At 38.0% G+C, this 26165-nt stretch overlaps 1 protein-coding gene and 1 long non-coding RNA gene across 2 annotated transcripts; both read left to right on the top strand.

Annotated features, from left to right (window-relative positions):
* The first annotated feature begins 2255 nt into the window (after positions 1–2255).
* On the top strand, positions 2256–2792 carry LOC138872852 (uncharacterized). The gene has a single exon (XM_070151272.1). It carries the CDS (start codon positions 2256–2258, stop codon positions 2790–2792), a length of 537 nt encoding a protein of 178 aa, XP_070007373.1.
* A 246-nt stretch (positions 2793–3038) lies between these two features.
* Positions 3039–10289, top strand: LOC138872537 (uncharacterized). Its single transcript, XR_011400924.1, has 3 exons — positions 3039–3195; positions 3580–3643; positions 10258–10289. It is a non-coding gene; the product is annotated as an uncharacterized lncRNA (long non-coding RNA).
* Positions 10290–26165: the final 15876 nt, after the last annotated feature.

The following is a 26165-nucleotide window of genomic DNA, read 5'->3' as shown; positions in this document are numbered from 1 at the left end:
ACCAGTAGAGTTGAGGGAGCTAAATCAATAGTTACAAGATTTGTTAGACAAGGGTTTTATTAGACCTAGTGTATCACCATAGGGTGCACTAGTACTATTCGTAAAGAAGAAAGACGGATCCCTGAGAATGTGCTTTGACTACATGCAGTTGAACAAGATAACAATACACAATAAATAACCTTTGACTAGTTTAGATGGCATGTTTGATCAGTTACAAGGAGTTTCCCACTTTTCAAGGATTGACCTCCGTTCTGGTTATCATCAACTTAGAATCAAAGATGAAGATATTCCTAACACTGCTTTCAGAACTCGATACAAGCACTATGAGTTTCTTGTGATACCTTTCAGACTAACAAATGCTCCAGTTGCATTCATGGATTCAATGAATAGGGTGTTCAAGCCGTTTTTGGATAGATTTGTAATAGTATTTATTGATGATATCCTGATATATTCTCGTAGCCAAGGAGAACACGAGAATCATCTCAGGACTGTTTTGTAGACATTGCGAGAACATCGGCTTTATGCTAAGTTCTCAAATTGTGAATTCTAGCTAGACTCGGTAGCATTTCTGGGACATGTTGTGTCCAAAGATGGAATTATGGTAGATCCTAAGAAGACCGAAGTTGTGCAAAATTGGCCCAAACCTACTTCTCCTATAGATATTCGCAACGTTTTAGGCTTAGCAGGCTAATACATGTATTTTGTGCAGGATTTCTCCAGATAGTAGCGCCGCTGACCAAGCTAACACAGAAAAATGCAAAGTTTCAGTGGACGGAGAAATGTGAGCAGAGCTTTCAAAAACTCAAAACATGTTTGACAACTTTACCAATATTAGCCTTGCCATCAGGTTCTGGAGGATTTACAGTATTCTGTGACGCCTCGAGGTGGGATTAGGATGTGTTCTCATCCAAAATGGTCGTGCTATAGCTTATGATTCGAGACAATTGAAAAAGCGCGAGCAAAACTATCCTACACATGATTTGGATATGGATGCAATGGTATTTGCTCTAAAAATTTGGAGGCATTATCTATACGGCGAAACTTGTGAGATTTATACTGACCATAAAAGTCTGCAGTATGTCTTTTAGCAGAGAGATCTGAATCTTTGGCAGCGTCGGTGGATGGAACTACTCAAAGACTATGATTGTTCTATTTTATATCATCCTGGAAAAGCCAATGTGGTGGCTGATGTATTGAGCAGAAAATCTATGGGGAGTTTGGCACATATAGCTCTTGCAAATAGACTTTTGGCCAAGGACATTCAGAGAATAGAAGATATATGTATTAGATTTAGTGTCGGAAATTCAGAGGTATTATTGGCTTGTGCTCATCTAAGTCTTCATTAGTTGGGCGCATTAAGGCCACCCAATATGAGGATGAACGATTATGCAAATACAGGGATGAGGCCTTAGTTGGTAAAAGCAAGGAAATGATTGTTGAAAGTGATGGTGTTCTTCGAATGGGTGATAGGCTCTATGTAGCAGACGTAGATGGATTGAGACATGCTATTCTTAAAGAAGCTCACAACACTAAATACACTATACATCCTGGATCCACAAAAATGTACCATGACCTGAAGCAATTTTATTGGTGGGAAGGTATGAATAAAGATGTTGCTAACTTTGTTTCTAGTTGTTTGACTTGTCAGCAGGTCAAGGCTGAGCATCAGTGACCCGCAGGACTACTACAACAAATTAAGATTCTAGAGTGAAAATGGGAAAGAATTAGTATGGATTTTGTCACCGGGTTACCACGAAACCTTAGAGGTTATGACTCTGTATGAGTGATTGTAGATTGACTGATGAAATTAGCACACTTTTTTGCCAGTAAAGACTACATATGGTAGAGTGAGGTATGCGCAAATATTTATGAACGAAATTGTCCGACTTCACGGAGTTCCAATATCTATCATCTCTGATAGAGGATCACAGTTCACTTCACGCTTTTGGAAATCTTTTCAAGAAGCATTGGGTACACGAGTAGATCTTAGTATTGCATTTAATCTACAGATAGACTGACAATCTGAACATACTATATAGATCTTGGAGGATATGTTGAGAGCTTGCATTCTTGAGTTTGGGGGTAGTTGGAACACTTATCTACTGTTAGCTGAATTTGCTTACAACAATAGCTTCCAGTCCAGTATTCAAATGGTACTGTACGAAACATTATATGGTAGAAGAAGTCGTTCTCCTATCGGATGGTTTGAGGTCAGTGAGACTAACTGATTGGGACCCGACCTAGTACAAGAAGCTATGGACAAGGTCCAGTTGATCAGACAGAGATTGCTTGCAGCTCAAAGTAGACAAAAGTCTTATGCTGATAAGAGAAGAAGAGATTTAGTGTTTACAATTGAGGACAAAGTGTTCCTACGAGTCTCCCCTATGAAAGGTGTGATGCGGTTTGGGAAAAGAGGCAAGTTGAGCCCCAGGTTTATAGGATCGTATGAGATACTAGACCGAGTGGGAGTGGTGGCTTATCGTTTGGCACTTCCTCCTGAGTTATCTTTTATTCACCCAGTGTTTCATGTCTTAATGCTAAGGAAATGTATATCAAACTCATCTCAGGTGCTTGAAGCACCTGCTATACCGCTTGATGAGAAGTTGTCTTACGAGAAGGAACCGATGGCTATTGTTGATAGGCAAGTAAGAAAGCTTCGGTCAAAAGAAATTGTGTTCATTAAAGTTTTATGCAGAAATCATACAGTTGAAGAAGCTACTTGGGAAGTAGAAAAAGATATGCAAGCGAAGTATCCTCATTTGTTTCAGTCTACAGGTACGAACTTGAGTTAAATTCGGGGACCGAATTTTATAAGAAGGGGAGGATATAATACCCTATATTTTAATAAAGGCGTATTGGTAATTAGCAAAATAATAACAATAATAATAATAATAATAATAATAATTAGAAAATAACTATAAAAAAAAAGAAAAAAAAAAGAAAACAAAAAAAGGGAATTAGGATTCAAAAAGGGTCGAAGCCCATTCTGTGGGAAAACTCAAACATCAACGAAAAGCGAAAAAGGGGAAGCAGCAAAAGCTGTGCTAAAGAGAAACAAAGCATTGATCATAAAAAAACAAAAAAGGAACAAGGGACCAAGCTCGGCAGAAGCAAAACGGACAGAGGCGATCAAAAGCAACCACAAAGCGGGTTTACTTTGTTCTAGCAAAGAAATTTACAGAGAAGGAAAACAAGGTAGGTAAATTTTTTAACTTAATTCATAGATTTGATTCATAATTTCCATGGCTATAGAGATAGGGTTGATAATTAGTTGAACAACTAAAATTAATGAATTAATGGAATTCATTGAAATTTTCATGAATCGGTACAGTTTGGGGTATAAACTTATATATTTTGTATATGCCAAAAAAAATATTTCAATGTAATTTTGATAGCAGTGAGTTGGGATACTGAAATAGGTTTTGATATTTCAAGTAGAATAAGAGGGATTTGTTGGGTTATTATAATTCGACGAATTAAGAGCCAAACATTTAAACTCTTAGGGTTGAGCATTCTAAATTAGCTACGAATTAGCCTAAACATGAAAATTAACATGAGAACGATATCATGTCTTTATAGATTGATTGGAGGAATTTGTACGAATTGCTCGAGGTGAATCATTTAGTATTTCGGCACGAGTACGGTGCGTAGTAACCTTACCTTAAATTGTATTTCTACAACTAGCATGATTTTAATATGAGCATGTTACTAACTGATTTGAATTTGCATGTGGGGCACGTCATTTACTCGATGTGATACTACTATAATTATTTTAGACGATTACAGTTATTCTGAATATTCTCATTGTTACTGAATACGTTTACCGTTACTTGAGATAAGATTTACCATTATCGAAAAGAAATTATATGATTTAATAAGAACCAAAATTTCCTATATTGTTTTAAAAAGTTTCTACGAGTATATACGGATTGTAGAGACAAGTATTAATGGGAGGAGACATAGAAGGATCCCGTAGCTAACGGTGGGTTCGTTAGACCTGGTGCACCTTGTATTTAATGATTACCGTTATAGCCCTCGCTAGTGGGAAGGTAGAACTAGCATACCGTTACCGATTTCCCTCGAGTAGGGACTACTGTTATATATGACTTCTTGCAAAGAAGTCCTTAGTTATACCGATTACATGATTCGTTTATTGAGACTTCCCAAAATATGATTACTGATTTTATACAATGGTTACCGAGCTTATTACTGAATTGTTAATTATATTATACTACAAGAAAGCGTGATAAGACTGAAAATTATTTATTGTTTCTGAAAGGACATTTTTATGTTATTTTCTGTTTGAGATACTAGCATGTTTTCTGACTTGTCCCCAATAAAAACGGTTGTGGTTATGTGTTACTACTCACTGATCTAGCGACTCATTCCCTGATAATTTTTTTTACAAAGACAGCAGTTGACGCAGGCGAGGATTTCATTAATTAGAGCACACAAGTTGATAGTTCTCCGTAAGCCTCGCATTTGTTCACGTAGGCGGAGACTTTATTTATTTTTATGGTCTTTCTTTAAACTCTTAGAGTCGCTCCATAGTCATTATTTTAGTGTCATGAGTATTCTTTTGTTATTATAGTCTTATGTTGAGTATCGTTCTCATTTATCAAAGTTGGAGATAAATTAGTATTTCTAGTGGTTAGTTGGTGGTTTAGTTATGGTGGAGACTTGTATTGGTTAATTGACAAGTTGTCAATTATTTGGTATGTTATTAGGTTGTTTTTGAAACACTTTGGTAATGCTCCCAAATAATGAATCAGAGCACATGGCACCATTTCCTTATCTTTGCGCATCCATTTTCTTGCTCGTTAGCGCTGTTTTTTGATTTTTGAAAGAAGGGGCGGAGCTTGAAGAAGCGAAGCATCCCTAGAGTAGCAGTCTATTACGTTTTTTCAGGCCCCTTTGATATGTGCTGATTTGAGACAAGGAAAATTTTGGGATAGTCCAAAAATAGGGAAAATTCTGTCCGATTTTCTGTAAAATACCGATGAGGCTTACTTGGGGGCACTTGCTCCTAGGTGCCGGTCATGATCCTAAATTGGGTCGTGACATTTAACTTAAAGAAAGATGTCAGGATTCATACCGTCAACTCAACTTGTTTGGAATTGAGACATAGCTATTATTGTTGTTGTCGAAATATTATTAAAATATTATCAATTTACCTTTTAAAATGACAATGTGTTTAGAAACTATATATAGCTAAGATCAATTTCTGCACCCAAGAAATATACCAAATGCTAATTAAACTACAGCTTTGTATGGTAGATAGTGGGCTCAATAATCTTTTATTGGCCACAATATATATTTGTGATACAAAATGTAATCAATCGTTAATACCGATATTAAAAGGTAATAATTAACTTCTGAGAAAGTGATGGTAGGGTATAATACCATATTTTAATTGTTTATTGCACTTTAATTTACTGTACTTTCATTGATTTTGAACTTTAATCGCTAGTGTTTTACACTAATTACGTGTTTTATGTCTTGTAAGAGTGATTCCGAGTGATGTAGATATTATGGAACTAATTCGAGTGATTTTGAGCTTTGAAATCTAAGTAAAAGCTTAAAGAATTAAATTGAGATTGCGCTCGGAGGTTGAAAACTACGTATGTACAAGGAAAATGAAAGACAAAAAGTTACATAGAAATGAAATAATGCTGCCACGTTGGGCATGCCAATGTAAGTCACCTGGTGACTATGCAATTGTAGCAGAAGGCAACAAAACCAAAGTCTTTGATAATGAGGCTTAATATCACACGTTTAATGACGTGAATAACTAGGAGTTGGAAAAAATTCAATGAGGCAATAACTTTGTCAATTTTTTGAAGAATCCTACTAATGCGATGCACTATGCGACGCTCATCGCGCCACGCCTGTATAAAATATGCCTACATCTTCAAGTGTTGAGTTCTCTGATAAAGTCCACTACTATACCACATGGCGCGTTGCCCCATGCGGCACGTCTGTGCAGGAAAAAGTATTTTCGTCTTGACCCGACCCTACTTGGTATAAATATATGTAAAAATGTATTTAGAGTAACTTTTGACAAACTTTTGGTCTCGCACAGAGCCGCCGTGGAGGCCGGGTTTCATCTTTTCTTCCATCAAACTTAGTAATTTTTATGTTCCTTTGTATGATTTGTTATTTTGTTATCATGTCTATGTGAAACTAAACTTCATGTTCTGGAATTGTGGTTCTTTCATGACTATTGTTATTCGAATATTGATTTTGGTTTTTTAGTTTATCGTATTGGTTTATTTATTCAATCTTGCGCTTAATTATTTGGTTGATTGATCACCAATTAAATATTATCTACGAATCTACAATTGAACTCAAAAATAGAAATTCTAGATTGCATATAGGATTGAGTAGAGCAAGTTCTTAAACCTGGGCATCGGAGAACGAATTCGCGGTTGGGATAGACATATACCTAATTGCCTTGCTTGGTTGATTTATAGGAATTATAAACACATTCTTGTTAGTTCTAATTCCATAGACACATAGGCATTAGGTTAGCTTGAATATGCGAGTAAGAACTCGACAGATTCTTATGAGCAATATTAACCTTGTTAACCAATAAACTGGATAAATTAGTTAGTCAATTCAATTTAAGAATACAATAGGAATGTTAAATAGCCCATAACCCTAGATCGTTTTCATTACATTGATAATATAAAAAACTGCTCTTCCCCTATTTATAGTTCATTAGTTATTTTCTTTTTAGTTTAATTACTTTAGCATCTCCACTTTTGGGTTTAATACTTGTTTAGATAATTATGATAGTCTAATTTAGTTAATAGTTAATCACAAGTCCTCGTGGGTTCGACATCCGACTTTTGGTCACTTTATTACTTGACGACTGCGTATACTTGCGTGTGCGTTTGGCTGCAACAAATTTTTTTTGACACCGTTGTTGGGGACTTAGAAATTAGCTATTTTTCTAGATTAGACATTTTTTATCTATTCATTTTTGTTTTAGTTTAGTTAGTATTTTTATTTATTTTAGCATGGCATCCTGGAATGAAAATTATTCGAATGATGGTTATTCTTATTTTGATGATCCTTTCCATATTGTGGAGGACCCCACTGGTGGAAAAATTGTCGGAATGTTCCTGATAATGAGTTGTGCGCACAATCTCAATCCTTTGAGTGAAATATTTTTAATATGTGTGGTGGTCAAGATGACCATTGGGATGGTTGTCTTAATTCTGTTCATCCTTCTCTGAGCCCTTATTATGATCTTTCTAATAGTATTTGTAAGTTTGATAGGGGCAATGAAATGCATGATATAGAATATGATGCATATATTAGGGATATTCTGAGGCAAGTAGCATAGCAACATGATGAACTCAAAAAAGATATAAAAAGAATGTGGGCAACAATCACAAGAATGAAGGCCAATATGGAAGAATTAAATGAAGAAAGCGAGTACTAGCAAGAGATTTTTTTTGAAAAAGAAGATATTTTGAGCCAAACATGGCTGGTAGAACAAGCTAAAAGTTTGGAAATATATGAAACTCAACGTGAGAAAATTCCAGATGGAATGAAAGACTTAATAGAAGAAAGAGATGAACTGGTACAAGAGAACAAAAATTTGGCACGGCTATTCATAACTTGGAGGCTCAATTAAATGTAAAGGTTGCTGCATCTAACGCCCAAAAAAATAGTAATGATTTGTGTGAAGCTGAAAAGGAGCTTATACGCCAAATTGAGGAGCTATAAGTGGAGACCCAATCACTCGACCATACTTTTGTTAATGATGCCCATGTTGAGAAAAGTACACTAGAGCCATGTGAGGATGTAGATAATATTATAGTTGAAGACTCTAGTGTGTGTACATATGAGGATGTAAATAGTGACGTAATTCTAGAGTTGGGGCGTACTGGTCCTTATTCCATGCATTTTTCGACATTGTGTTCGAATGATGATATGGTAATTGAGTCATTCGAGCCTTTGGAGGAGCCAACGGATGAGGAACGGGGTGCTTACATTCTTGAATTCGTCATGCCAGAGAGACAGAATTACATACCTTATCCGAAGGCCAAGAAGTGTAGAATGCGATATTGGTTGCTTGGACCAATTAAATTTGTCTCACTGCCCCGGAAGCATAATAGAAAGCTTGAAGCCAAATTAGGGGTACAGTTCACAAGTTCGAGGAGGAGGAAAAAGTGGTTCATGTCGTGTCGCAACGTTAAATTAGGTGCTTGTTGGGAGGCAACCTAACTTTATTAATTTTTTTTTATTTTTGTTTATTTATATATTTATTATATTTTTAGTATTGTATTATTTTGTAGGATTATAAGCAATGGAAGAAAAATCATTGGAAGAGTGCAAAAGCGAGCTAAATGGTGAAGACTAAGTGTGGGGTACCCATACAAAGGACCATGCATGGAGGAAGTCTAAGTACCCCATGAGCTGTCATTGCTTCGAAAATTTGGCTTTTTAGGAAGTTTCTTGTCCACCTATATTATTGTTTTGCTTTATTGTGCATCGGGGACACTGCACTCTTAAGTGTGGGGTGGGTGAATTCCTTTAGATCATTAGTAGTATTATATTAGTATGTTAATTTCTTATTTTTTTAGTTTCATATTTTTGTTTTTTATAGTTGTGTAGTATTTTAGTAGCTCCTACCAAAAAAACAAAAAATTAGAAAAATTGGACATTTTCCGACAATGGATCTCATTTGACAGGTTTCTTGAGGGATTTAAAGTCGAAAGGAAAAGGATAAAAAGTTCTTTTGTTAGGTAGTGTAATAATTCTCCGTTGGTTTTTCTTTGTGCCGCGGTTATTTTTTAAGGATTTTATTTGAACCTGGTGTAATTTGTTTTTATTTTTTGTTAGAAGTAGAAACCTTGTGCTATGAATTGAAGTGAAGCAATATCTCTTGACTTTTTTTATGCCTTGAGAATAGTGAGTAACTTTTGTTTTGACGCTTAGGCTCAATTTTTGACTATTGTATACGTATTTTAAATTGTATGATCGTAACTTTGCTTAACTACTTTGACTGGAGTGTCCTGATGAGTCCAATCCCGAGTGAGTTATGTTCCATGTGTGTGTGAGGTTTGTGTGTTATTCTATGCATTGCATTTGATGTCTAAAACTTACCCCGTGTGTTTGCAAAGCGAAATAGTAGTTTTGTTCAGTCTTGGAAATGATATAGACATTTCTTTGTTGAGCCAGATATATATATTTTACCTGCCTAACTGTTATATATCGTAGTTAATCCCTTTGAGCCCGTAATCCTGTTTCTTTGGCAACCACATTATAAGCCATACCCATTTGTTTGAATTTATCATCTGTTTGAACCTTTTCACCTCTCATGCGCACTTGATTTGTAATGAACTTTGTAAAAGTTAAAGTGTGGGGGTGGTTGGTTTGAATTTTTAGTGGAGCTAATGAAATAAGGAGAAAGGTACACTGTTTCGAAAAAGTAAGAGCTACTTGAATTGAAAAAGAAAGAACAAAAATAGTTGTATTGCTAGAAAAATATTCCTTGATAGTGCTAACTCCTGATGTAATTGTGCTTAAAGAAGTAGAGAGTTAATATATATTGATGTGAAGGTGGAGTTATGATTTGACATAAGTGTGGGTTTTTAAATGTTAAAGTATATGTATTAAAGTGCTTAGGGAGGTGGAATCACTATTATATCTAAATGTAATCATACCCGTCCCGCAACCTACACTACAACCAATTAAAGTCCTACTTGATCCTAGACTGAATGAGCTCGATTTGTAGAGTAGTACACTACGGCCAAGCCTATGGTACTTCGTTTTTGTCATATGAATGTTATTTCTGAGAGTGAGTGAATTCTTTCTATCTTGAGTTCCTAATTGTTCTTAAATTTTATTGTGTGTGGAATTACTCTCTTTTATTGTGTGAGGGCACCTGATTCATGAAGGAAAGGTAATGTCATTGACCTCTATCTTAGAGTAAGTTAGTGAGTTGTGAATAATGCGTACTTGTGAGTCAAAATCTTGAGGTGAAGATGTTACATTCTTGTGCTTAGTCTATTTTAAAGATTCTTGGTATGATGAGTTAGGAGAATTGTTTAAAAAGGTCTTGTCTATATAAAATGTAGTTTGATTGCTCGAGGACAAGCAATGGTTTAAGTGTGGGGTGTTGATGGTAGGCTATAATATCGTATTTTAGTCGCTTATTGCACTCTAATTTACTGCATTTTAATTGAGTTTGAGCTTTAATCGCTAGTGTTTTGTACTAATTGCTTGTTTTATGCCTTGTAGGATTAATTCCAAGTGATGTAGATGTTATGGAGCTAATTCGAGTGATTTGAAGCTTTAAAGTCTAAGTAAAAGCCCAAAGAATTAAATTGGAATTACGTTCGAAGGTCGAAAACTGCATATGTACAAGGAAAATGAAAGAAAAAAAGGTTACATAGAGATAAAATAGTGCTGCCACATTGGGCAGGCCAATGTAAGTCACCTGGTGACTATGCAATTCAATGCTGTAGCAGAAGGAAACAAAATCAAAGCCTTTGATTACGAGGCTTAATATCACATGCCTAATGACATGACTGACTAGGAGTTGGATAAAAATCCATCAGACAATAACTTTGCCAATTCTTTGAAGAATCCTACTAACGCGACGCACTGTGCGACGCTTACCGTGCCAGGTTTGTACAAAATATGCTTATATCTTCAAGTGTTGAGTTATTTGAAAAGTCCATTAATTCATCGCGTGGCACGTCGCCCCATGCGGTGCTCCTGTGCAATTTTTATAGAGTTATTATCCCAATTCGCAAAGGAAAATGTGTTTTCATCTAGACCCGACCTTACTTGGTATAAATACATGTAAAAACATTTTTAGAGTAACTTTTGACAAACTTTGGCTTAGGGAGAGCACAAAGCCGCCGTGGAGGCCGAATTTAATCTTTTCTTCTACTAAACTTAGTAATTGTTATGTTTCTTTGTATGATTTATTTTTTTGCTACTATATCTACGTGGAACTAAACTTCTGTAAAACCCCAGAAAATTTTGAAGTACTTAAGCGCGATTAAGAAAGTTTACGTGCGCTAATTATATTATTTTGTCTGTCTACGAGGACTATTAATATGATAGATATCAATTGAATATGATAATAAGTGTACAAGTCATATTATAAGTGGTTTGGGATCTAAGGAGAGGCCTAAGTCTATGCCAAGTTGAAAATTTTCATTATAGACTAAAGTTTCAAATGAGCACGCACAAGAACGAATTTTGGACAAGCATATCTACATATATATAAAGGATTTATGTGATGGAAAATTATAAAATTAACCATCTTCGAGTCTAGTTTTTAACGCTTCAAACCGTTCGTTATTTGGACACTCCTGCAAGAAGTTATGACCAAATTGCCAAAATCTGGCAGAATTTTACAGTACCAGCGCTCCGTACGGTGCCCGGTGCGGCGCGCCTTGAGGAATTACAGAATACTCCAAAAAACGTTTTCCAGACAAATTTTTCACTACTGCACCACCCCACGCGGTGCGACAGTGCAAATCTAGTTTTTTTTTACACGACCCCATTTAATTTAACTCGTTTGGGGTTTATTTTTTTGGGATTTTCTGGTGCTTTTAGAGAGTGGAGGAGCAACTCTAGAGAGAGGAAGAAGCTCAAGTGCCTTGTTCATCAAAAATCTTGTCCAAGCCTTGAAATTCAACAAGAAATCCCTCAAGTTCTTCATCAAAGAGGTAAGGTTCTATACCTTAGTCTTCAATTTCGTTTTTGGCTGATTGTTTAGCAAGAATTCATGGGAAAACTTGAGATAAGTCACTTGTGGTCATTGTTAGTCAATAATATGGGATTATCATCGAATATTCCCACTAGATTACTTGTTTTTGGGGTGAAATTCGAAGGTTTGGAGCTAGGGATTTGAAATTTTGATTTGAGGATTTGGAGGTCGGGTTTATGTCGGAATTTGGTGAAATTTTTATAATTGAACTCGTGGTAGGATGAGTGTTCATACTTCGTAATTTTTGTCGTGTTCCGAGACGTCAATTTTTGAGTGCAATTTCAGATTTTGAATGAAAAATGTAGAATTTCATATGGAATTAATTCCTATAATTTGTATTGACTGAATCGAATTAATTGTTCGAGACGTTTGGAGACCGGTTTGAGAGACAAAGACATTTTGGAGTAGAGTGTTGCTCGTACTGAGGTAAGTAACATTTTTAAATCTGGTCCTGAGGGAACGAAACCCCGGACATTGTGCTATGTGATTATTCTAGAGGTGAGGCACATGCTAGGTGATGGGCATGTGGGCATGAACCATGGGGATTGTGACTCGGTCCATCCCGTGAAGTCGTAAATTGAAGTAAATTGTTGTTAGCTATATGTTTCTCTCAATGTTATAGAGATTAGACTGAAATCCATGTTTAAAATAATGCTGAGGCTATATGCCAGTATTATTGAGACCCATAAATGTCATATTTCTATTAAATTAATTATTTAAATAGTAATTTCACACTCAGTCATGTTCATATCATATCTCAGTCTTTGTTGTTATTTATTGATACACCATTTCATCATTTTAGGCCAATTTTCATGATTACTGAGAGCCTCTGAGACTGGAGAGATTTATGACTAAGTGAGGCCGAGGGCCTGATTGTGAGATATTGATACTATAGCATGTGAGTTATCCGTGCATCACGTGAGTTGTCCGTGAGGATCCAGATATTGATACTATGGCACATGAGTTATTCGTGCGGATCCAGATATTGATACTATGGCGCATGAGTTGTTTGTGCGGATCCAGATATTATATTATAGCACGTGAGTTGTCCGTGCAGATTATAGCGCTTAGGCTGAAGGAGCCCCTCCGGAGTATCTACACCCCCAGTGAGCGCATGTACCTATTGAGTGTGAGTGCTGAGCAATGAGAGCCGAGTGATTGAGTTGTTGAGAAGAGTTGAGTGATTGTTGCCTTGAGAGGCTGTACTTCTTACATTTGTTGTTGCACTTAGTTACTAGCTGTCATTGCTCTGAAATCTCTGGAAGATTCTATATCCGGTTTTTACTTGAAATGTCTACTTCTTGTTGAGATTACTGAAAATGAACTATAACTGTGTAACTCTTCACTACCTTTTTGTTACTTATTTATTATTGTTACTTACTGAGTTGGTTGTACTCATACTATACCCTGCACCTCGTGTTCAGATCTAGGTTCTTCCGGATACAGAAATTGTTAGATCTCAGAGTATTATCAGTTAGAGACCATCAAGGTAGCTGCTTGGCATCCGCTGACCTTGACTCTCTTCCTTTCGGTTATTGTACTGTTCTATATTTAGATAGTACATTTATCAGACAAACTTTGTTATTTGTTATTATTTAGATTCTCATGTAGTTAGTGACACCGGGTTTTGGGAATTTATTTTTATCAATATTTGTGGGATGTTATATTAAATCAGAATATTATGTTTTCAAACTTAAAAAGAATTGTGGGTTATTGAGGTTGTCGGCTTGCCTAGTATTGAGATAGGATCCATCATCACAGGTTAGGATTTTGGATCGTGACAAATTGGTATCAGAGTCCTAGGTTACATAGGTCTCACGAGTCATGAGCAAGTGTCTAGTAGAGTTTTGTGGATCGGTATGATGACGTCCATGTTTATCTTCGAAAGGCTACAGGTCATTTTAGGATAAACTTCCCATCTCTCTTTCCTTATCGCGCGACATTGATTCAGCTTGAAGCATACCTCTTTGAATTTTTTCCACTCATCTGCATTTGTATGTGAATGCTCGGTATCAACTGTACATCAACGACTTGTAATTCTATGAAGGAGGTGCAAGATGTATTTCTATGTTTTGGAGATGGGCCAATCTGGAGGACTTGAGGCCAGGTCTAGACCGCAACTAGGCTCGGTAGTTTCAGTGGTGAAAATTTGTGCATTTGGATTTATATGCCTGACAATATCCTTATGAATGGAATTTGTGACTCGATGAGTGGATATATGGCTATATAATAAGTATTATGTGACTGCGCGAAGTGTTCAGATGGTTTGAAAGTGACAAAAAAAATGTTTGCTTGAGATGTAAAAAGGACTATTGGGTATTTGACTTCTGTCTCGGTTTGACGTAAAATCTTGAGTTATATGTGTTGAGATTTGAATTTGAATTAATTGAGAAAGTTGACTTGACTATCACGAGAATGAAGGCAAGCTAAGCAAATGAAATTGAAGTACTACATGGCTTGTGTTGCATGATCTTGTGAAGAATTTAGTCAAATCTCACTACGGTGTTATGACAGTAATTGAATATGGGTATTGTAAAATTATTAAATATTTTGATATATGGCTTTGAGATAAGTGGGGGAGCATGCTATTGAAATTAAATCAATTTCATGGTTAAAGGTTAAATTTAGGTTTGATCCGAGACATACTTGTGGGTTAGTTATGACTTGCAGAGGTCGAGATCGAGAAAGACTAGAATAATGAAATTCCTGAATACGGGTTCTATTGCATTTTATACGTATAAATAAATATCATGGGATGGGTGGGTTGTTAGTTGTGAAGAATGTAGTGCGCATAGAGTATGTATTTGATCGATGGTGTTAAAGCAGGGTTACTTCTTTGGGTTTTGTTATACTAATGGGACATGTGTCTTTTGGCCCATTTGGGTGGTGCAATTTAAATTTGAGCAGAGTGGATGACTCTCGAGAAGGTTAGTTAAAGATTTATATGTAACAATTGAAATTTTTTTGGAATTGTATATAACTAAGATCGGAGATTTGCATTGGATGGTGACGGGATTTGTGCTAATTCTGTATGACAGTGGATTCTACATTCCAATATAAGGAAGGTAAAAGAATAATTTTAAATTCACATAAAGTACTTTCAGAGTGGGTGTTTCGGTTGTGGTACTTACAGAGGGTTCTTAAGAAGAACACAATGGCTTATGGGCCTTAGAGCGGTGTCATTTTATGTTAGGATGTCTTGTAGTGAGCTTTGGGTAAGGATCATAGTGTTCTGACAAGGAGAAGTGTCAACTTGAGGTAATTCAGAAGAAACTCGGAGAAAATAGGACAACTAGGTAGTAAGATGGATCTGTATGGAAATGATATGCTTGGTTATTTTGGTGCTTATGATGAGGTGGGGCTTTACAGGTGTTTTGTGGAAATATTCTTGGAGTTGGTGGCAAGCACGACTTGGTTGAGTTAGAAGTATTCAATTTTGATTGTTTCTACCATGGTTTGAGCAGGATATTTTCTGCCGATATGAGGAACATGTTGTATATTGTGATTTCCTCCTGGATGGGAGCAAATCAAAGGTTTTTAACTAATTAGTATGTAAATTGTTGGTAACTCGAAATTGATAATGAGATTTTTGTGCTTGCCACATGATGAAATAATGGACGTGGTGTGTTGTGTGAGATTAAGATTTTCATGTACGGGGTGGCAGTTCATTCTTGAAGGGAAGGTCACGAATTCTGGATAGAATACTATGTTTCAGATATTTAGATGTTCATTATTATTGCGGTACTCACGCGGTTGATATACTGCTGATATTCAAATTATTTCTATGTGGTACGAACGAATTATAGAGGTATCCATCATAGGATGATCGTGCATGAAAGATGTGTTAGTCATTAGAGTGTTGGAGTTGGGGCCAGTCACAGTGATTCATGTATTATATGATTTTGGAGACCGGGAGTTCTCAAAAGCATATTGTTTCGGGATTGCGGCATGTTTGAGGTGAGTATTTTATTTAAACTCAGTAGAGGCAATAGTGTGAGCACATGATTTTTGCTTCACGAAAACTACTCCAAAAGAAATCAAAAATAAAACAAAATTCTCTTGGTGTGCAATTTTTAGGATTTACGTGGCATTTTTGGATAATTATTGGTGTTTTTGTCTGTGAATGTTTCCTATTTTAATTAATTAAAATAAAACAATATATATATGTTGCATGCATATTTAGGATTTGATTGTGCGATTAGGAATTAATTAAACCATAATTTGGTTTTTAAAAGAAGAAAAATATGCATTTAAAGTGTGCCATCGTGTTATTTTTTTTTTAATGTTTTAACTTGGGTAATAATTGTTGTTGAGAGTTAATATTTTGTAGTTTAATTTTGGTTTTACATTTTTATTTTTAGAATTTTTGTTAAGTTGTTAATTAAAAGAAGAAAATGAAAAGAGTTGAAAATATAAGGCAAATCGGATCTGGGCCAAAATTTAGACCAAAAATCAAGCCCAAATATTCAAAAGACCCGGTCCAATCAAGTTCAGCCCCTGCATAATTGAAAACGACGCCGTATTGACACTTTCCATTTGGACCGTTGATCAAATAGATCTGACGGTCCAGTTCAGTTCTTTCATTAAACCAAACGACGCCGTATGGTTGTATTTGATCGGGATCGTTCATTTCGTTTGATCTAGTGGCTCCTAAACCTTACCTTATGACCCGACCCACTCCCATCTGAGATCGACCCAATCCCCACTAAATCAAAATGGCACCGTTCCCTTAAGTGAAGGGATCCTGGCCATAAATCTCACCTGATCCAACGACCAGGATCCATCCACACCTCCCCTATATAAACTTAATCTTCTACCCCAGCCCCCCAAACCAAACACCCCCCCCATTTTCCTGTTCATCATCTTTTTCAGAGAAGGACCCCAAACCCTAGCTGCCCTAGCTCCCCTTCGCCTGAAACCCGGCGACAACAACGCCGACGGCCACCACCTTAACACCATAAGACCATCTGACCACCCCCATTCCAAATATGCTACTCGTTTGGTTCGAACCTTCCCCCATTTTCTCGAATCTTCATTTGAATATTCGAGCCAAACGGAAACCTACACCAACCAACCCTAAACTCACCCCAAGGCACCCCCTAACCACCCTCGTTATGGATCTGTTGGTTGCTCATCTCGAATCTTCATTTGAAGATTCGAGCCAACTTAGATCTACCCCAACCAGTCCCTAATTCACCCCAGTTACTCCCCTGACCTCACTCGTAACCAAACCAAGCTTGGTTTGGTTCGACTCTAACCACAAACCTTCAAGCCCCAAATTAACTGTATGAACCCTAGAAATCCAGAACCTTTGGGTCTGTCCAATTAAACGAAGGGTTGGGGTCTAATAGACCTTAATCAAGGTGTTCTCAGTTGAGAACACTTCGATTAAAGTCTGTTCGACTTCAAAATGTCTGAGTCCGAAGATCGAACCTGGGTCCGCATAATTCTGATATTTTTGAGGTATTTTCTTTTTTTCACTTGTGTCTGTTTATATCTATTTACTTGTTAGTTTAGTTTTATTGGTTTTTTAATTCTTTTTGTCAATTGATTCTGTTCATCTTCAGTGGACCTTTTTTATTTTGGTCCGATTCTGTCATTTTGTTTATGTTTGCTTTAATTATTATATGTTATAAATTGTGTAATCGATTAATAAGTTGCATCGATTAATTAATTTACTGTTAGTCTATGATTCTGTCAATAACACTAATTGCCTATTGCTTTGTTATTGATTTGTTCAGTGTCAATTGTAATATGTAATCGGTTAATTAAGCTTCGTTGATTAGGTCGTTCGTATAGTTTGAATCATTCAGTATTCTGTTGTTTATAGTTTTCAAATTGTTAGTTATCCGATTAATTCAGATTCTGTTTTGATTATGAGCATTGTTGTGAATCCCTGGAACCTTTATATTTGATGTATTTTCTGCCTTAAAGTACTAGCTGAATTGGTTATAGCTGTAATCAAATCAGTTTTGGTTAATTGTTAGTTAAACAAATTTCAGTATTAAGATTTTAATCCAGTTAAATAGTTGTATTAGGAGGCAGTAATATTAAGGGGGTTTCAGGGCTGATTTAGGAATAAAACAGTTAGGTTTATATTTTAGTGTTAGTGCTTTGTTAGTGGGGTATTAATTAATACACTAATGGAGAACAAATGGGAATGGGGGGCTGAAATTAAGGAAAAGCTTTCCTTAGTGGAATTGTAGTGGAAAATTCTGATTTGAATAAGGAAAAGGGTCGGGTAGTAAGTTTGAAAGGAAGGGCAGATGGTTGTATAAAAAGGAGATTGAGGACTGAATTTGAGGGAGAAATTTCTGGAAAAAGAGGGGGAAAAGGGAACTAAAAGAAAAGGAAGAAAAGTTTGAAAGAGGGAGGAGAGATAATTTTCCAGAAAGATAGAGTGTTAAGGCTGAACTTTTACATTAAGAGTTTCAGGCTGTTTTTCTTGAGTGTTTGACAAATCAGAAACTACTGTTTTCCTGCATCTGTCTGCGTTTCATTTTGGTACTACTGGGTTTCAGTTTAGTATTCCCTGGGTTTTTGTTGGTGGAGTACTGATTGCTTTGAGTTCATGGGTTTTCCTGCTTGGTTTTAATCTTTCCTAGGATTTCTGCTATTGTTGGCTACTGGTTTACTGGTTGTTGCTGTACTGTTGTGTGCTGTGTATGCTACTGCTGTTTTCTGCACTGATTTTCCTCTTCTTCTCTTTGCTTTCCAAATACCAGGCACACAAATTGATACACTGGTTCTTGTAGGCTGAAACTTGAAGCATGAATACAAAGAAATGAAGAGTTGATGTTTTAAATTCATAGTAGTTATCTACTTATTTGTATATACATTAGACTACCTCTTTCATTAGAATTATGTAGGTGTTTGTTTATGTATAACTGGACATGCCTTTTATAGTAGTTTAGTGAGAAAACTGCCTATGTATGCTTAGTTAGAAGGATTGATGGTATAGTAATTCCTGTTCTTTTACTTCAGTATTATTTGTTAAATAGTATATATCAAAAGCATGTTAGGCCATTTAGATTATTATTAAATATTCAATAGTTATCTCAATGAACAAATGGCCTGTTTCTGAAACTGGTAGGAACATTGTTTAATTAGATACCATTGGTTAATTTCATGCATGTAAATGGTTTAGGATAAAAAATTAGATTTCCAAGTTCTTTCATTCCAGTAGAATGCCACTTTAAATTTGCAGAAATCTGTTAACAAAATGACACCATTTTTTTGCAAGCTATGAATATGTGTAGAAACCATTAACTAGACCCTATTGGATTAAGGATGGCTTGGGTCCAGTTTTACCCCATATACGTTGGACCCGGGCCCATAAATGGCAAACGGATCACCCTTATTGCATCATTTTCAGAATTAATGAATCGTATTCGAAACTTAACTATAATAACCCGCAAGCATGTAAATAAATTAGGTACTTTTCTTCTTTTATTTTAGAGACGGTCGGAAATAGAAAAACATAGTTACTATAGGACGATCCTTTAAAATAAAATGAGGCATGCCTCGCCAGAGAAATCACAAGTTGCGAGACCCTCGATAAAAAGACATAATAAATGGATAGACTTCGGGATCGGCCGCTTAGTGAACTCCATGGTCCTTCCCCAAAAATAACAATACGCTAGTCTCTTTAGGACGCGTCTTTAATAAATTACGTCCTTAAATACGGGTGTGCATTTATGTAACCCAAATTCAAATCTCAACACAGTCGAAACGTGTCAATAACCACGGGTACATTGATTGTGACGAGGTTCGAGATACGTTTTCACAACGTTGTAATTCCTTGTTAAAATAACAATAATAATAATAATAAAAGCGGTAAAAGAGTCATAACTTGCACCAAGTGCATAATTATTAAAATCAAATGAATAAGCCGAATATGATAGTTGAGCGACCGTGCTAGAACCACGGAACTCGGGAATGCCTAACACCTTCTCCCGGGTTAACAGAATTCCTTATCCAGATTTCTGGTTTGCGGACTGTAATACAGATTTATTCTTTTCCTCGATTCGGGATTAAATTGGTGACTTGGACACCCTAAATCTCCCAAGTGCGACTCTGAAATAAATAAACAAATCCCGTGTCGATTGTCCTTTAATTGGAAAAACTCCCTCCGCGCCCATTTTGCGGGTGGCACGGGTGAAAAAGGAGGTGTGACGGCTCTGGCGACTCTACTGGGGAACGAACCCAGAATCTCTGGTTCAGGGTTCTAGAATTCGAGCTAAGAATAATTGTTATTATTTGGCTTCATTTATCATCTGATTTTATTACATGTTTCAGCCTAAATGTGCAAAATGTTACTCTTGCCGCTTTGATATTATCTGAACTGTATATATAAACTACTACGAAATACCTCTCTTCTCTCTCTTGAGGAGTGCACGCTGGTCGTGACTTCTTTCTATTAGTGTCCTATCCCAAAATAGAATGAGGGTTCAGAGGAGTTGCAAAATCGGATGATCTTTTGGTTACCGGTACGCAGTTCCCATCCTTGACTCGAGTTGTCCGCTCGGGTAAGCCAGGTCTAGAACAAACACCCAGGATAAACCTAGTATAACAAAACATCATGCCGGATCCCTAGTAGGAACGCTTATTTGCATCATGTTGCATTTGACTTAGGGGACTCAACACAGGGGTTGGGTCCGTCTAGGATAAGCAACCTGAAATGAAAAAGACCATCCTGCTGCATCTTGTTTGTTTTGCACATTTATTTGCTTCAGATCTGCATGCTGACCGGCTTCTGAAATTGGGAATTTTTTGAAAGACGGATTAAAAAAAAATAGCAGTGTAGGGAGATAACTACTTATTTTAGAAAAATAAAACCAATGTCCAAGTAGTGTCAAAACCCTGCCGAAATTATGAAAAATGAAAAAAAAATTGTCTTTTTTAGTTTGATTTATTTAAAAAAAAGAGGGTCTTGTTTACAAGTTTAGTTTATGTTGCCCGAACTACGCTAGTTTGATTCTCACCGGATGTGAGATACGTAGGCAACCCTCATCGGGTCCAACCTCCCCTTTTGCAAAATAGCCACAAAAATTTTAATCTTTCGTCGTAAATAAGTCGGGTGATTTCATTCTTGTAAAAAATAGTCGAATGTCCCTAAAAAGACGTCGGAAGGCTGTTTTTGAGAAAATTGCCACTTTTGGTCATTTTCAATGTTTTGTCCGGTTGGTAAAACACAGCCTTTAAATCTTCTTCGTAGTGCTGAAAGGCCGTATTGACAAGACCGAAGTTTTATTTTTAATGTGTGTCAACTTTAAGTTTATTCTTTCTTTGAGTCCAATGAGTGTTAATCACCCCAAACAAACATGTAGAATGAACACGAGTCCAAGTTTGCCGGTAACAGTTATGAGCAAGATCTCTTTGGAGTTGCGCTTGTGGTGGAAAGATTTGGAAAAGTCAGAGCGAGATAAGATCAAATTAGGTCTCACCAGTTTGTTGAACGTCAGACCCAGATGTGACATCATAAAGGCCTTGATTACATTTTGGGACTCGACCCACAACGTATTCCACTTCTCGAATTTTGAACTCACCCCAACCTTAGAAGAGGTAGCAGGATATATGGACATTACTGAGAGGCTAAGGCACAAATATCTGATTGCACCAAGAGCCATCAATTCTCACAAGTTCATGGATCTGCTGAAGATAAGAAAGGGAGTCTCGTACTCTGAATTGAATAAGGGTTTTTCTACTTTGCAGTTCATATACCAGAGGTATGGGCATATAGGAGGGTTCGACGATCTGCAAAGCCGGGTTTGCAGCAGAGGGAATCAGACAAAATAGGATGAACATAGGCGGTTCGCCTTCATAGTAGCATTCTTGGGCATTGTGGTGTTTCCTCGGAAAGACAGAAATATTGATTTAAAGATGGCTGGAGTCGTCAAGGTCCTAATTACCAACAACAAAAGCACGCTGGCCCCTATGATAGTGTCTGAGATATACCGAGCTCTCGCAGCCTGTAAAGCCGGGGTAGATTTTTTCGAAGGATGCAACTTGTTATTGCAAATGTGGATGATTGAGCACTTGTTTCATCATCCTCAGTATATGAGCTGTAGATCTACAAATGAAGGTTGCATTGAAGGATATAACACGAGGGTTTCAGGGCTCAAATTGCCAAAAGGGTCTGAAGATTGGGTATCTTGCCTTCGCACCATCACAGCAGCACAAATAGGGTGGACATTGGGTTGGCTTCCTATTGAAGAAATTGTATACATGCCCGTCACGGGTCCTTACTTCCTCTTAATGGGACTCCGAGTCATTCAGCCTTATGCACCTTACCGGGTGATGAGACGGTTAGGGAGGTGCCAGGTGGTACACCCAGATGAAGATCTCAGTATTTATGCAATCGAGGTTGGTATCAACGGCCAATTTCATGAAGAAGTCGTTCGTTCTATATGGAATGAATGCCAATATTTAACGGTAAACAGACGAGTGCGCGACCTATCCCGAGGTGAATTCTCACCGGCTTATATCTCCTGGTATAGGAAGAGAGATATTGTAAGAGATGAGCCGGAACGACTAGCCAAAAAAGCCCACATTCAAGAGTTCATTGAGGTGTCGCAAGAACCATGGGATTGGTTGGCCAAAGAGCGGGAATACCGGGCCGAAATAGGCAAGCTGAAACAACAGATTAAGGATCTAAAATTTGAGAACAAAGTGCAGGTTGCTGCCGATGAAGGAGAAAAGAACATATTAGCCCGGGAAAGCGAGATCCTCAAATCTCAAATACGGAAAATGAAAATGGATGCTGACAACCAACGGAGAAGCTGGTCCGATAAAAGGCTGATAGCAGGGTTAAGGAATCAAGTCGTTGAAAGCCAAAAAGACTTGGAAAAATCTGAGGCTAGCATAGCAAGAATGCGGGCCAGATGGGCAAAAGGTGCAGCAGCGCGGAAAAAGCACCTATGGCAAGTGAGAAGGGATTATGAAGGGAGCATTGCAATATTAAGAGAAACAAATTCCACTCTTAGAGATCGGGTCTTTAAACAAGCCCGATATGCTAGGACGGACAGGGAGCGCTGCTATGATTCAATAGCCCGAATGGAAGAACAAATAGATAGGTTCCAAAATTAGCTTGACAACACTCAAGTATTGGGATTAAAGAATCAACGAATAGAACAACTTTGTATGGAAAGGGATAGAATCAGGGGTAGGATCGATGAGATTAGGCACTACATCACCATGAAGTGCTTAGCATGTGAGGAAATGCCCCGCGACACCCTTTTTGCCTCAGTCATGGGTTATGTCCACCGGATCATGGAGGAATTAAAAAGCTTGCAAAGAGGCCTGGCACCAAAGCCCGCGGAAAGGCCGAACGGTGCCTCGCGGGCACCAAAATTCAAGGCTTTAATGTATCCCTAGTTCAAGTCTGCACTTGTTTGTTTTAAGAGTCTGTTGTCTACCCCTATGTTCTCTTTTCATATCAAATAATGTTAATAGTGTGGAGTATGTATTTCGTTTGTTTTCAAATGGTAGCTTGTAATAGCATATTTTGGTAATAAAATGCAAAATTGTGTCTTTATTTTTACTTATGGCAGAACTACGCCCGGTCTGATTCATGCGGAGACATGATACGTAGGCAATCTACATAAGATTCGACCACCACTAAAAGATAAAAAGAAGAGGCAAAGTGAATAAAGAAAGGACATAAGCCGGAATGACGCATGCAGTCAAAGCAAAAATATGTTAGAAATGGTTAACTGCCTATTGCATTCCCCAATGTGAAATTGCAATATATGTTAAACTCTAACGCTAACAAGTTTGTTGTTCTATTACCAAAGAAAGAGATTTCAAAACAGTTAGCTAGTTAGAACGTTCTGGCAGATTACCATTACCACACAAGATCAAAAGAGCCCATTCCGGAAAGTATGTCTGGTTCGGACAAAAGTGTTGAGGAGGAAAAGTCGGAGATGCAAATGATGAAGGAGGAAGTGGACAGGTTGAGACAAGAGATTGCTGGGATGCACCTAGCCTGGGCTAAGGGACAAACACCACCAATACTTCCCCCTACTCCTACCCTTTCACCAGCTCGGACTCCGGAACACCCTTCCACTGGTCCATCAACGAGCTTCCCCATTGCCCAATACTATCAAGGGGAAACTTCCTATAATCCCCAAGCTTCACCACCCAAACAAAACCCTCCTCCACCAGCTGTTCCTGTTTTCGTGGCACCTCCACCCGCCACATTGCAAAAATCACCCGAGGAACCAGTGTTTTAGGTTCACGACAACCAGTACTATCCTCCTGAACTCACCTTCAAACCACCCAAGCCATACATTTACACCCCTCACCTTTGGTTCCTAATAGAAACGGAGAGGCCAGCTAAGAATCCGGAGTAGGACGAAGTTCTCCGTAAAGTGAAAAGCCTGGAGCAATCCTTCAGGAATATGCATGGATTGGGCAGCCAAGTCAGTGTGCCCTATAAAGATCTGTGTCCCTTCCCCGATGTTCAATTGCCGGCAGGTTTTAAGATGCTAAAGTTTGATCTATATGAGGGATATGGTGATCCCATGACACATTTGCGAGGTTTCTGTAGCAAGATGAGAGGGGCAGGTGGAAAGGATGAGCTGCTGATAGCTTATTTTGGTCAAATTTTAAGCGGGTCTGCATTATAATGGTACACAAGGCAGGATCCTAGCAGGTGGTATACCTGGGACGATCTAGCACAAGCATTTGCAGGTCATTTCCAGTATAACCTTGAGATCGTCCCCAACCGTCTCACACTGTTAAAACTTGAGAAAAAGCCTGGAGAAGGCTTCAGGGAATTCGGATTCCGTTGGAGAGAACAAACAGCAAGAGTAGATCCGCCAATGAGGGAAGGTGAAATGGTGGATTACTTCTTACAAACTTTGAAGCCAACTTACTTTGGTCACCTGGTAACGTCGGTTGATAAATCTTTCAATGAAGTAGTAAAATGGGCGGCATGGTTGAAGAGGGACTCAGGTCCAACAAGATAATGAGTTATTCGGCGATCAAGGCCACAACTCAGGCTATCCAAAGCGGCACGGGAGGTGCGCTCGGGAAAAACAAGAGAGAGGAGGTCGCAACAGTCGAAGCAGGTACTTGGTCCAGATCAATTGGTCTAGCCCCTCGCTATCAAACCAGAACCCATTATCCGAATTATCCACACAATCCATACAACCTCCACAACCCTATTATCCACCACAAGAGCCCCATTTTTCCGTCCATCATGCCCAAACTTACACCCAGCCTCTGGCTCGCCCACAATGGCATGCACCGGCTCCCCAACATACATATCAACCTCCACAAAACACATATCCACCACCAAGGGCCTACAGGAATCCTTCAGGGCCAAGCTTCCGCGGAAATCAGGCTTTCAGAAACGAAAGGATGCAGAAGCCAAGAACATTCTTTTCGTTGGGAGAAACCTATACTACTCTATTTCACAAGTTGAAGCAGATAGGCTTATTAAGTCCTGTTGAACACAAATTACCAAATCCCCTTCCCAGAAATCTGGACCATTCAGTAAGCTGTGAATATTGTTCAGGGGCTCCCGGGCATGATACTGAGAAGTGTTGGAAGTTGAAGACTGCCATACAAGATCTTATTGACACAAATAGGATCGAGGTTCAGGCACCAGAGGCACCCAACATCAATGAAAACCCGTTACCAGTGCACCATGAGGCCCACATGATCGAACTAGTGCACGAAGGAGGGAAACTTAAAACACCCTCACAAACAGTAATGATGATTTGTGCCAGTCTGAACAAAAATTCGACCAGTGGAAAGGCAGTGGTACAGTTGGGAAAGGCAGATGACAAGCCATTTGTGGTAATGGGAAAAGGTTCGTCTGTTGCTGCGAAGAAGCCAGAGACAGCCAAGGCAGTGCTACAGGGAGTATCAAGCACACCAGTGTTGATGGTAATAGGGGTCCACGTGGAACCAGTTGTTATCAGGCTAGTCATGCAGTTGCCGATAACAAGTGAGAAAGTTGTGCCGTGGAGCTACAATCAAGTGACAGTGATGCATAAGGGAAAGGAGGTTGTGGAAGAGGTATACGAGGCTCAGGGGTTAACTCGTTCGGGAAGGTGTTTTGTTCTCGCAGAATTGAGAAGGACCAATCATGTAACAATAAAGAAGCCAGTAACGGAGGAAGAAGTAGAAGAGTTTTTGAAGAAGATGAAGGCCCAGGACTACTCAATTATAGAGCAGTTAAGAAAGACCCCAGCCCAGATTTCATTGCTATCCTTGTTGATCCATTCAAGCGATCATTGTCAGGCCTTAATGAAGATTCTGAACGAAGCCCATGTCCCAGACAAGCTCTCAGTGAACCATTTGGAGAAAATAGTGCACAAGATCTTCGAAGCAAACCAAGTGACATTCTCTGATGATGTGTTACCGGTAGAGGGTACAGAACACAATAGGGCACTCTACTTGACGGTAAAAT

The sequence above is a fragment of the Nicotiana sylvestris genome, chromosome 7, assembly GCF_000393655.2.
Source record: "Nicotiana sylvestris chromosome 7, ASM39365v2, whole genome shotgun sequence".
NCBI classification, from domain to species: Eukaryota; Viridiplantae; Streptophyta; class Magnoliopsida; order Solanales; family Solanaceae; genus Nicotiana; species Nicotiana sylvestris.
The sequence above is the reverse complement of the archived record's forward strand: the minus strand, read 5'-3'. Positions and strand labels throughout refer to the sequence as shown.

What these genes read in the sequence shown, in the direction of transcription:
- LOC138872852 (XM_070151272.1), top strand. Translation starts at nt 2,256, where the DNA reads ATGGACAAGGTCCAGTTGATCAGACAGAGATTGCTTGCAGCTCAAAGT.